The sequence below is a fragment of the Varanus komodoensis genome, unplaced genomic scaffold (assembly GCF_004798865.1).
Source record: "Varanus komodoensis strain SLA01 unplaced genomic scaffold, ASM479886v1 scaffold22, whole genome shotgun sequence".
Classification (NCBI taxonomy): domain Eukaryota; kingdom Metazoa; phylum Chordata; class Lepidosauria; order Squamata; family Varanidae; genus Varanus; species Varanus komodoensis.
Genome location: NW_025335606.1, coordinates 18,355,281 through 18,368,503, shown reverse-complemented (window position 1 = coordinate 18,368,503; position 13,223 = coordinate 18,355,281). Strand labels below are relative to the sequence as shown.

Below are 13,223 nucleotides of genomic sequence, written 5' to 3'. Positions count from 1 at the left end.
GAGTTAATGAATACAATAAAAATGCTTTTCTTGGTCCTGTAGAATAATACCATGCAAACACAACTGGTTGGGGGAAAAGTAGCATCCCTGGAGAAACCCACCCAGGTGCTCTTGTTCCTGCTTGCAGTTGTTCCTGTTCCAACTGCTGCGTGGTCTAGCCTACTGCCACCGTCAGAAGGTGCTGCACCGAGACCTCAAGCCCCAGAACTTGCTCATTAATGAGAGAGGGGAGCTCAAACTAGCAGATTTTGGTGAGTACAACTCAGCTCTTCTCTTTTGCTCTGCAGAGCAGCCCTGGCTTTTGTTAATAAATACATTTGATTTTGTTTCTGCTTTCATTCTTCCAGGACTAGCCCGGGCAAAATCCATTCCCACCAAGACTTACTCGAATGAGGTGGTAACACTTTGGTACCGGCCACCTGATATCCTGTTGGGCTCAACTGAATACTCCACACAGATTGACATGTGGTAAGGATTCAGCAGATTTCCTCTTCCCTCAGCCTAATGATTGCCTCTTCCTGCAGGAGTATGTATAGGGTAAATTCCCTGGTCCAGGTAGACTTTATTAGCTCAGCTGCAAGAGCACAAAGTGTGCAAGCTTCCAAGATATACAGGTCTCTTTCTCAAGAAGGAAACTGTTACAAAAAAGCAGGCTGGGAGCAGGGAATAGAAGAAAAAGAAAAGCCTGCCTAGAATCAAGGCATCTTGTCTGGTTCATTCAGGATGGAGACAGTTTGGGGTTAACAGCTAGATTTATATTCTTTAAAAATAGAGGATCAACCATTGTCTGTGCCTTTTCTCCTTCCAGTTGTCCTTGGGACACTGAAACTGAAAGCATTACATCATTTGACACAGACTAACCTGAATGCCTTCAAACACTCATCCCTTTGTGTCTTGTTTTAAGAGTCTGGAAGTGCAGGCATTCTAACTAGAAAAGTCAGCTAGCCCTCCCCTTTACTCCCACATCATCCCCACCAGCCTGCTTTGTGCAACATCTTCCCTGATGAGGGGATCTGGAGAGCTCAAAAGCTTACTCATATTTGTGTGAGTATTCAGTTGCCTTAATAAAAATATTACACCAACAAGGATTTTGGAATTTTTCTTAAAGCCAACACGGCTACATTTGTGTTTTGTATGCTAGAGATATGCTTTGTCCCCTGGATGCCTTCATGCCTCCCCTCCCCAGAATTCCCAGTTTATTCTGGTTACACAGTAGTGATTCCACAATTTACGTCAGGGCTCATTCACATGCCACACCATAGAAACCTACATTCTGTGCCAGCAATTTAAATTTACTCAAGTAAGAAACATATATCCTTGATTGAAATGACATTTTCCTGTTTTCCCATTTGTTCGGCAACAATCATTTGAAGGAAACTGCTGCCATTTTTTTTTACATGGTTTGACTTTTTTCAACACAACCAAGGTTGTATTCAGTAATTCCTGGTTCAGTAATAAACACACATAAAGTGGCCTGCTTGGAGCTCAGGGAGGAAGAAGCTGCAGATCAGAAAAAAGGAGACTGATACTGGAGGCAAGCAAATATAGGAGGAAATGTCTATAATTCCTAATATCCCTTCCACCAGCTATGATGGTCGTCCGTCCGTCTGTCCCCCCCCCCCCCCCCCCCCGTTTAAACATGCATAGGACTGCACTGTTTTGGACCACTAGCATCATCATATAGTCCCCGTGTAGCCTTGCCCAACTCAGGCCCCTCCAGGTATTTGCTGTACAACTCCCATCACCCCTGACAACTGGACATCCGGATGGGCACACCAGTCTAAAAATACATAGGGAGTTCTGCTTTTGCTGGTGCAGAATTTTAGATCCCTCAGGACAGAATTAGGGGTTGTAGGGGGGTTTTTTAAGTAGTGCAGCAACGCACTGATGGAATACCATAATGGAATTAAAGCAAAATGAGAGAATGCATTTTAAAGCACATAGGATATGGACCTTGCAATTATCCGCTGCTGACAGTAACACCTGGGTGTATGCCTCCCTTTCACAGGGGTGTAGGCTGCATCTTCTACGAGATGTCCACAGGACGACCGCTTTTCCCAGGCTCCACCGTTGAGGAGCAGCTGCACTTCATCTTTCGGATATTGGGTATGAGACTTCACACAGTGGCCTTGCAGAAAGAGCAGCAGGGTTGGCAGTGATGAGAGGGCCAAAAGAGAAGGCTGTACTTGTAAGCCTACAGGGAACACTTTGAGCTGCTTTGTCAATTCTGCTCAAAGAGCAGCATAACAAATTAATCAAGAACAAAGAACATGAAGTAAAATATTTAACTATTTTTTATTAAAAGCATGTTTACCCTGATCTTTAGCCAAAAGGGATCCTATTGTGGCTTATAGATCCATGTCTGTCCCTAGCTTCAGGCTCCCAATCTGAAAGGTGCTGCCAAAAAGGAAAAAGGGAGCGGGAGGGAGAAGGCAAACTTGGACATGAGTTCTTACAGTTAGCAGAGCTGTTACAGGGTGAGATGGAATCTGTTCAGGGAGAGGAGCCAGAAGGAGCTGGACTCTCAGTAGAGCTGGTAGAGTGGCCCTGCTCACCCCCACCCCTTTCTGTCTAATGAAATGACTGCCTCTACCTGTCACAAACATAGCATGGACTTGGATGAGCCATAAGCATTCCACTTTAGTTGTAGGCAATGCTCTGTTGTCCAGGGACTGATGCTGCCTTGCCATTTCTCATAGTTGTGCCTTCTCTGACCTCTGTTCCACCTCTTCTTTGCCAGGGACACCCAGTGAAGAAACCTGGCCTGGAATCCTGTCCAATGAAGAATTTCGAGCCTATAATTACCCCAAGTACCGTCCTGAGGCCCTGATCAACCATGCTCCTAGGTGAGCATGTAGCTCATGGGATGTGGAGGCCTCTGAAAGGCAAGAAGACAGTATGGGAGGTCAATCTGGACCTGCTAGTAAACCTCTAGGCAATTTACAGTTGATCGGCCAAAGTTTTCTAGCTCCTAATAAGTTACGAATAACAGCAAGACAAAGACTTTTTGGGCAGTACTAAATAGAGATGCTTAAAAGGGGGGAAAGCTTGGGGGAGGTAGGAAATTTGGAGTGTTTATTGTGTGAAAAGACTGTGAGTTTGATTCTTCAACAAAAAACAATTTCCTGGGCTCAGCATGTGCTCAGAGGATCCCTGTTCCTTAGTTCTGAGAATATGTCCAGCTTCCAACCACCTTCCAAAGCACAACTTTATACATGGCTTTCATAGGATCTTGGTTCAGATGAAAAACCAGATCTGTCTGCCTGAAATTTGCCTGCCTCCCTCTGCACCTTCTGAATAAAGGAGAAAGCCTGCCATGCCCTCAGGGGAGCTGGGATATGATGCTGCTGAGAATGCCTCGGATAGTGCCAAGACTTTCAAATATGTCTTGGTAATCATTAGAGCTTTAATCTCGATTTAAAAAGAAAAGGCAAGCACGCATGTACTCAGTGTGCAGTCATAGCTAGTCCAATCTCTCAGTGTCTATTCTTCATTCATAATGGAATCATGTTGGCTAGACCAACAATCTTTGTGGTTCTTGTTCATACTGGGTCATGGAGAGAAGAAGGGGCTCCGTAAGGCCTTCTTGTGGGTCTCAGCTCTCAGGGGCCTAGGCCATGTTGTTGGCCCTTCTATCAAGTTCCAGGTATGGCTCTTGTTTAAGACAGAATAAAAATGGTTAAAAAGTACATTGCGTGTTACTAGTAAGCACTAAAAAGATGGTGGTTATCAGCAGAAGCACGAGAGCTGCAGCCCCCAGGAAGCAGAATCTCCATTTCCCTGAAGGCAGAGTCTCAGGTCTGATTAATTATTTCTTTACTGGATTTTCACAGACTGGACAACGATGGGGCTGACCTCCTAGGGAAGCTGCTGCAGGTGAGAAGTGTTGTCCATGCAGTTGGCACATCATTCTCCTCCAAGATAACACCCTTCTCCTCCTCCTGCACCATGACAAACAGGAACAGCAATCTCATTTTACAGGCTTTGAACAAATAGATTTAAAAACCTGAGTTGAACAGCATTGTCCTGTTCTGGGCCAAGTTAGACACTTGTATGGCTCAGTACCAAGCAGCAAAGCAGGCCAGAAGTTGCAGGACCCAGGAGAACTCCTAATGTTCAAGTTGTTCGGACCAAGTCTGAGATCAGGCAGAAGGCTTTTAGGCTAAAGTTCCAGCCTCCACCCGTCTCTACAAAATGGAAGCCTTAAAGGGACAGGCCTGCTGTCTAGCACTTTTCTGTCTTTTCAGAAGATCTTGCCTGACATCCTGCTGGCATTGGCGCCACCACTCATTGGAATGTGGGGCTTTTGTAGAAACAAGTGCTAGTCTGGAGCTGAAGCTAAGCTTGGGGGTTTCTTGTAGTAACTCATGGTGGTACTTGGACCTGTTTTCTTCTGTTGGTACCACTGGTTCCTTGGACTAGGAACAGTTGGCAATGTGGTTGTGCTGTGCAAATGGATTCTGCCAGCCCTTGGAAGAACAGCTCCTCCTCCTGAGTCCCCTGCTGCCCATGTTCCTGCTCCTATCTCCAGTCTGAGGTTGGAAGTAACACTGGTGATCCCTCTTTGAGTTTTGCAGGCTGAATGAAGAATCTCCATGGGTTGTGTTGGATTAGGCCTGCTAGCTACTGGCTCCTCATCTCTGTATTAACCAGCAGTGGCTTAATTATGTAATGTGCTTGCCATGACACTCATTGTTGTCTATGACTTCATTCTGGAGAAGGATGAGGAGAATTCCACTGCTTATGTGCTTCCCTGGGGCTTGAATCAGGTCAAGACGGGTGGCCCAACTCTCCTTGCCATTTGGCAGGGGCCTTCTGGATGAGCCTGTACAGATGACTAAGAGATCCCAGGGAGAGCTCAGCAGACTTCATCACATGCACATCCGATGCTGACATGAGATGAATGCTGTGGGAGAACCTGCAATGAAATAGCTGTCTGGATCCACTCAGATGACTCTCTCCTATAATTTACTCCTCTATAAAATCTCCCCCTCTTGTGGGAATGAAATTCATGCAACATTTTAAGAGGAAGGGCATCCCTAACCTCCTATGAGGATTGGGACTTGGTCTGGTATTGGCCTCTGACAAGAGCTACAGAGTTACATTTCTCTTAGTGAAAATGGCTTCCTTAGTGGGAGCAACAGGGCAGTAGTCCACCACTACCAGTAGCTGTGGTGGACTACTGGTGTCCCCCTCAATGTTTCAGCCTACAACTCGCATTTGTCAGTGGGAGCTGTGGGTGAACAGTGGGCACTGTAGGCTAAATGTATGGAGGACCATGAGTTGCCCACCTATGTTTTGTTGCCTTGATTCCAATAGTGATCTCTCTCTCTCTCTCTCCCCCCCCCCGTCTCATTTTCCCTCCCCCTCTTCTCTCCCCTGATGCAGTTTGAGGGCAGGAAGCGGATCTCTGCAGATGAGGCCATGCGGCACCTGTTCTTCCACAGTCTGGGGGAACGAGTCCTCAAACTCCCAGACAGTAGGTGCAGGCTGGGGAGGGTGGCCAGTGCCACTGTGGGTGTTGGGACAGGCAAATGAGCACAGGCACTGAGGGAAGGGGATATGGCATTGGCACTTCAGTAAGGATTTGCATGAGGAGGGACCTGTAGATTTGCTTACAAGCTGTGATCTGTCAGTTCTTGGCCTACACAAGCCTTCCATTCACTTCTCCCTCCACACCTGGCCAATTATTAAGGAATCCTACAAGCTTTAGTTGATAAATTGATCAACTAAAGCTTTGGTTGAATAAGTGGGGAAGGCAGATGTTACTTAGTGGGGGCAAAAGGTATGGCACACTTGCTTATTTTTGAAGCTGTTTTGCTTCTGATGTCTTAAGGCAATATTGAGAGCCTGGTGCCTCCACATGGATTAGATTTTAGGTCCCATCAGTCCCAATCACTTGGCCAGTGGTGAGCAGTGCCATTGTCCAAAACAACAAGAGGGAGGCCAGGTTAGTTCAATAGAATCCTAAAATCCAGAAGCCTGGTGCAAAATAATGGCCATGTTGTTCAGTGTGTGAAATTCACTCATATTTCCCCTAAGTTTACAGTCATAGTTTCCCAGTGATGGCAGATACAGCAGTGGCTAGACTGTCCACTCCTGTGTGACTCTTAAAGGGACAGGAGTTAGGAGTCATCTCAGGCCCTACACCAGGGGTGAGCAGCTTGCGGCCCTTTGGGAGTTCTAGCCTATAGCTCCCATGAACTGTCACCACTGGCCATGCTGGCTAGTACTGATAGGAGTTGTAGGCGAAAACATCTGGAGGCCATGAATCGCCCCTCCACAATCTAGACTGAGCAGCCCTAGTGTCACAATCCAAAACATTTTCTTTTGCCCATCCACTTTTCTTAAATTCATGTATCATAGTCCACTGCTTGCTCCATCTATTTGTTCCTTAGTTTCCATGTATTTGGGACCACATTACATCTCACTTCCCACTCCTTAGTTTTCCCTTCTTAGTTTCTTCTTTCATTGGTTATGTGAGGTTGCAATCCCAGGCAAACTGGCAGTATCTGTCTCCACAGAAATTGAACTGTGGACCTCCCCCGCACTCCCCACAAGCACAATAAATGACATTTCTTTTTACCAAGTGGTTGTAATGTATAAAAAAACTTCCTTAACTATTTCAGAAGAAACTACTAGAGATTTGAGAAATATGCAAATATATTTAAGTGAATCACTTAATTCATTAATCAACTAAATACAATATATTAATCAACTAAAATGCATTCAAACTTGCACACATTTGCAAAGTTTAAAAATCCAATTTGGAAGGACACTTAAGTAGTTATTTATCATTAACCAGGTGTGTAGCTTAAACTATGTGGACTCAAAGATGAAGCAATTTGAATTTTTAAGTTAAGGAACATGAACATTTTGAGACTATCTGCCCATCCCAAAATCAAATTTAGCTACAATGAAAATGCTTGCTCACGGTGTTGTTATAAATTAGTCAGCCCAGTAAAAGGTGTTGTCTCACATGCTCTGTGCTTCTTCCCTTTCTATCTCCTCCTTTTTCAGCAACGTCAATATTTGCACTAAAGGAGATTCAGTTACAGAAGGAGATGGGGCTGCGATCAGCTTCCCTGCCCGAATCAGGTGAGCAACTGTGGATCCTTCAGCAGGAGTCCCGCCCACTTTTGCCCCAGCAATTTCCCAGCCATCTTCAGCTTTCTTACTTGGGAGTCACACAGGAGGTAGAGCAGGGAGTAGAGAGACTTGCTGTGGGGGATAGCTTTTCTCCATTTCAGTGACACTTGTGCAGGAGAACATTCCAGAAAGTGATGTCCCCATGTAATAAAATGGGGGCTGTAGTTGGGCTGGCATTTCTGCCTTGGTCCTGAGCAAAGCTTTACCTGCCCCCCCTTCTGAACAGGTATGCTTGTCCCTCAGCACTGCAAGGATAAATTGTACCTCCGCCAGCCCTTGCCTTGCCTCTTATCCCTCCTCCCCACCAAAGCTCTTGTCCTGTCTTCTGGGGCCACTGTGCCATCCCCGTCACAGATCTCTGTGGTGATGCAGTGAATGGTCTCTCCTCTCCCACAGGCAGCGCCGCGTTCCGGGTAGTGGACACTGAATTTTAGCCTACAGGCCAGGTATCTGTGCCCCTGCCTCCCATTGGCATCCCCTCCCATTCCCGGCATGACAAGCTGGCATCCCCCTTTCCCATCAGCACCTGGTCTTAGTCCTCTCTGCACTCCAAGCACTGACCCAGCTGGTGCACCCCCTTCCACCCTGTGATGCCCACCCCTTGTGGGTGCCATGTTGCTTGGTGTCCAAAGCAAGGAGTGGGAGGCAAGGTGGTGTACACACGGGGCATGTAGAGGGAGCATCTTGCCTAGAACAGGAGTACAGAACCTCAGGCCCAAGGACCAAATCTCAGTCCCTGCAAGCTGCTGCCTCCTTTCCCCCAACCATTGATGGATCACTGGATTCTCAGCATTTGTGCAATGTTTTCTCTCCTATTCCCAAAGCCAACCACTTTTTATCTGAAGGGTTGGTTACTGGCAGTAAGAGCATTAAGTTAAAATAGGATAGGGTATTTTGGCCTTGGCCCTTTTGCCTTTAGCCCTCCTATCACTGGAGCGCCCCCTCCCCCAGTACTCAGGGTGAAAGAGGTTCTGTACTCCTAGCCTTGAGCCTGAGTTACAACCCAGGAAAGACCTTTCTTCCCACCTCCTCTCTGCCACAAGATTACTAGGCAAGTCTCTGTCCCTCTCCCTCTCCCCACCCCGTTCTCTCTCTGTCAGCCCCTGGCCCTATTTGCAAGATGCAATAACAGTTCTGACCTACCTTACATAGTTGTTCTAAGGAATTACTGAGATCAAGCCAGTGAAACTTCTGTTCCTATTCCAGACAGTTGTGGCTTTAGGGTGGGTGATGGGTTATGTGACCACAGGGAGGAATGACCTACTGGGAAAGGAAAGTCTAAAGACAACAAGAGATAGTGATGGCAGATTGTTTGGGGCAGCCTGCCTTTAACCCTTTGCAACTTTTCCTGCAGTAAATGGGCAGAATGGACGACCAAGCCTGCTGCTTTAAAGCCCACAGATGGATCCAGGTTGGTGGGGGCCAGAAGCAAAACCAACTCCCCCCACATATGCGGACATCCCCATCAACTGCTTCTTTATAATGAACTGTGGAGTGAGGACTTGGGATTTCGCAGGGGTGAGGGTGTCTGTACGCGGGGGGCCTGATTGCTCAGAGCTGAAGAGAAGCACGACCTGCCCCCAGGCATCCAGGCCAGGCACTGATGCCTTCTGCTGCTGGGATGGACTCTCTCCCTCCCACCCCCACACACATGGTGTTTCATTTTATTTTTTAAGTTTTATTTTTTCAATGCAATATTATAAATATTATATTTGCAGATATCTATAAAGAGAGACACCCCCGCCCTTACCTCTCCAGTGGTGGAGAGTGTACAGTATTAACAAGGGAGCCAGCACCCAGCCCACCTCACCCTGGAGCAGGGAGAGAGAATCACAGAGGAGAGAGAAGTCGCCCAGGGGGATTGGGCTGCTGACCATCCTCTGCACTCCATTCAGCAGGAGGAGGAGGTGGCAACAGCAGCGGGGGATTGGGCTCGGGGTTCCATTGCTGTTTTGGGAGGTGGGTGGATTTCTGTTTCCCCTTTCCCTCCCCCGGTTCCAGTTGCCTCTCTACAGAGCTGGGCTGGCAGTTCTTCTGATGCAGATGGTTGCGGAGGAGCCCAGTTCTTGGGAAGGCAAGCAGGAATCCTTACAGGCCTCCCTGAATTGTAGGGAATACAATCCCTCTTTCCCTGCTCCTTCACCTTCCCCATTGTTCACCTGGGTGACTTGCCAGGCAGTCTCCCCATTTCCCAAGCTGCTTTGGATCAGGTGTGTCATCTGCGTGTCCCTCGTTTTCTCTTTGCACCAAAGCCAAGTCTCCCTGGCTTGTGTCTTCCTTAGGTCTCAGTCCATGCCTTGCTCAGGCTCTCCCCACATACTGGGCCAGTGCTATCCATTTCAGTTGAGTTGCTCCATCAATCAGTCCTGCCTCTTTCATAACTTGCTTTGTACTCAGGGTTTGCAATCACTCCTTTGCCTTTGCAGGCACAAGCGCCCGAGCACCTGCTGCACCAGCCCCCAACTGTTCTGGCAGGGCTTGTGTAGGGGATGTCCCTGGTGGTTTGTGCCTTGTTTCTCCCTTACTCCCTTCATACTGACCATGTCCTATGTTCCTTGGATGATCACTCCCTGTTCTGAAAATCCAAAAGATAATGTTTTTCATGGCTCCCATCTGGACCCTTCTCAGATGTTATGGTACTTACTACATAGATGAACAGTCTGTGGTCCTCCAGTTGCTGTTGGACTTCAACTCCCAGCAAGCATGAGCTGTGGTCAAGGGTGATGGGAGTTGTAAGCCCTCAAAATCTGGAGGTCAACCAGTTGTCCACCACCTCTGCCTTACTTGGTCTTCATGCAGATATTTGTGTTCCATTTACCTGAATCCTTGTTTCAGTATTCTTTAGGCTTCCACATTAGTCTCTGCAGGCTAACACACTGACTTTCCCTGGAAATGGTTTCTCAGTCCTTAGACAGTGACTGAGTCCCTTTGGCCCTGCCCTGTATTAAAAGTAAACCAAAACCTTTTCTGGAATTAAACCAACATCAGCCCTAACTCACGGGGCCATGAGCAACCCTTCCTGAGAGCTGCTGGAAGGTTAACTGGTCTTTTCCTGAACTGTATTAGCACTCTCAAAGATGAACCAGTTCCTGTCCAGGCCTCCTTGAACAAATTCAGTCCCTCTTGTTTTATCAAACATCAGGCTGAAAATTACTCAGTCCCCAGGGCTGTGTTTTTATGCAGAATTACTACCTGTGGCTTCTGCTTGGTAACACAGATCAGCTCCTTAAATGTGAATCAATCCTGGCTTTTTCTCCTTTCAGAAAGGCTTCCTAGTCTCTCCATAGCACCAAAAACTCGGTGGCTTCTGGATGTGGCCAACTAAAACTTTCACCATTCTTGGACAACTGGACATGTGGGGGACCTAGTTTGGGATGAGGGGCACTGGGATGGGGGAAACTGATCTGGGCATAGAAATGCCTGAGGAATCCTGCTCGGACATGGAGATCTCCACAGATTTCCCTTCCTTCCAACTTGACTCCTGAGTGGCTCCTCAGAGGAACCTGGCAATGTCTCCTGCGCTCACCCCCAGTTTTGGGAGCCCACCAGTATCACGGCTCCCCATTTGGCCAAGATTGTTCCTTTCAGCTCAGGGCACAGTGGCCTGGGTTTGCAAAGCTGTAGGATGTGGATCCAGATCCTACATTTGCTTGCCGTGTGTGTAGACAAGGTGACACCCAACTTTCCTCCCTTTGATCTATCTATCTATATAGTACATATATAATGTGTGTTCGTGTGTATATATGTACATATGTAACCATTTTTATATGCAGCATGAAGTGCTTGTAAGGTTCACAAATCTTCCCCTTCCCCTAATGAGAGCCATATTATTATTCTGATTATTATAACCCTCAGGCAACGTAAAGGATTTCTGAAGGTGCCTCTCTATAGAGGTCATGCAGAAATGTAGCCTGCCTTATGCTGGGATGCAAGGAACGAGTGGTGCATGAGAGCTTTTGGCTTGGCACTCAGGTGCAGCTGCCTTTTGTAGGGGAGAAATCTGAGGACTCTGCCAACATACACAAGGCATCCCCCAATGGCAAAGGAGTTCCACCACAAAGAGGCCCAGGGTTACCATTGCTCAGGGGATAGAAGAGGGTTGTGTTTACAAAGGGGCCCTAAGAAGCAAGAAAGACCCACCCCTTCAGTGGGTATCCTTTTCAGCCCCCTAACCTGCCTGCATGACCCTCCCTTCTGCTCCTGTCTGCTTGGATCTGCTCTAAATTCTGACCTCGTAGTTCCTTCCCAGCCCCCCCTCACTCTGGGTTGCACCTTAAGACCGAAGCACTTGTGATAGTTCAGGGCTAGGCAACTGTGAGGTGGACCCATTTCTTGATCGCGTTCAATCATGTGTGCCATCTTTCTGCCTAGACCTGCTTCTTGCAGGGTGTTGGGTCTTCAAGGTTCCAAAAGAGTCTTGCTGCCCTCTCTAGGGTGGAAGATTGCCCTGCCTCTAGCAGGAGCTTTCTATATGGGGTATGTGTGCGCATTCTGTTGTTCCTTTTCCTGCACTCCACCATGCAGACAGGGTGCTTAACTGTGGTCAAGCACTAGTCATGGGCTTGTTGCCTTAACCTTGATTAAGTTGCTGGATGTACAGTGAGCTACAGTTTAATTTGCATGCTAAATCCTGCACCTACAGGAGCATGTAAACATCAAGGTAAAGAAACTGCCTTAACCTTGACTTGTCTGTGAAAATATAATGGATATCCACAGGTCATGCAAACCATGGTTTGTGAGCCTCTCTGCCAACCATGGTTTCAGATCCTGATTTGTGGTCCATTCCTTAACAATGGTTTAGGCATCAAGCCATAGTGCTAAACCATGGTTAGTTCAAGGTATGTCTGCTTTGGTCCTGTAGGAGCTCATGTTACAGTGTAGTATGAGTGGAAGAGCAGAAGGACACTGGCAAAGATACATGGTGCTGATTCTTTTTGGTCCAGAATCCAGTCTATTTAGGTTTGTGAAACTGCTTCCTATTTCATCTGCTGCTGGAAGAGAAGAAACAGAGTTCCCCAGTACAAGAAAATGTAGCAAAGGTGGATGCAACAAGAGATACCTCTATTTTGCAAATAGAAACTGAGTTGCTGGGACTTCCCAGAAGGAACTGTGGGAGTTGTCAATTTTGAGGAGACTGCTCAGTGTGTGGTTGAGGTGTAGAGCCTGTAGAGAGAAATTGGGATTCTCAAGATTTGAAACAGGGCCAAATGCCAGGGCAACTAAGTCAGTTCCTTTCTAGCCTAGATGTATTCTCAGTCCACACACATGAGGAAGGAGATTGGATCTTTGCATGAGAGGGAAGCCCAAGATGGCCTACTGGACAATGAATATACAGCGGATCCGGACTTCACTTTTTTGTGGGGGGAAAGGGGAAATCCTCAGAACCTGTTTCTGGGCTGGATGTAATCCACCCTTTCTTGCAGCAAACAGAAACCCTGGAATGGATAATCATTAGCCTATGGAATGGACTATCTCTATGTGCTCCTCCACTTTTCCCTCCACCTTTGATACAGAGATAAGTTCTCCCAGTATGGAAAAGGAAACTCCTGTTCTTGTACATAACTTGAATCAAGGGAGCAGTTTTTGGATGAAAAGGTCAGAAATGACCACAACAGACCACAAAGTCCCCTGGGGAAGGAAACAAGCAGAATTCTCTCTCCCAGATGCTCCCTCCACATCCCTATCCAGGGTGAACAAATGCACCATATCCAAACGTACAGAACTGATTAAAAGTCTCCAACAATTTCAGGTAGTGATGTTTCTCATTTGGACTTGGGCAGCAGGGGCAGTCTGTGGCTTGGTTGGGCTTGCTGAGTGGTATTTTTGTTAAAAGGAGAGTGCTTTTCCATTCAGTCCTGGACCTCAGACAGTTCTTTTTGAGGAATGGTGGAGGGACTCCTGCACCTTCTTTCCAGAATATTCTGATCCCTGCCACCTATCTCAGAGGGGATAAAATCTACTTGTAAACAAGCAGCCCACTTGCCATGTGAAGGGTCATGCTTGGGGGTCCGTACTTAAACTGATTTACCTGCCTAGGAGGCTTAGAAAAGGCCCTTCTACAGCCAACAGTTCTG

The 13,223-nt window shown here is 47.1% G+C and overlaps 1 protein-coding gene across 4 annotated transcripts in view; it reads left to right on the top strand.

Annotated features, from left to right (window-relative positions):
- Positions 1-12,894, top strand: part of CDK16 (cyclin dependent kinase 16) — a 78,670-nt gene extending 65,776 nt beyond the window's left edge. For 3 of the 4 annotated variants that reach the window (XM_044431551.1, XM_044431550.1, XM_044431547.1), the window contains 8 exons: positions 128-251; positions 348-468; positions 2,009-2,106; positions 2,741-2,846; positions 3,834-3,876; positions 5,389-5,479; positions 7,021-7,098; positions 8,504-12,894. In XM_044431551.1, coding sequence (XP_044287486.1) covers positions 128-251; positions 348-468; positions 2,009-2,106; positions 2,741-2,846; positions 3,834-3,876; positions 5,389-5,479; positions 7,021-7,098; positions 8,504-8,541 — 699 coding nt within the window. In that variant the 3' untranslated portion in view covers positions 8,542-12,894. Of the gene's footprint in view, positions 1-127; positions 252-347; positions 469-2,008; positions 2,107-2,740; positions 2,847-3,833; positions 3,877-5,388; positions 5,480-7,020; positions 7,099-7,545; positions 7,596-8,503 lie in introns of all 4 variants that reach the window. The other variant, XM_044431548.1, reaches the window with a different exon arrangement.
- The last annotated feature ends 329 nt before the right edge of the window (positions 12,895-13,223 follow it).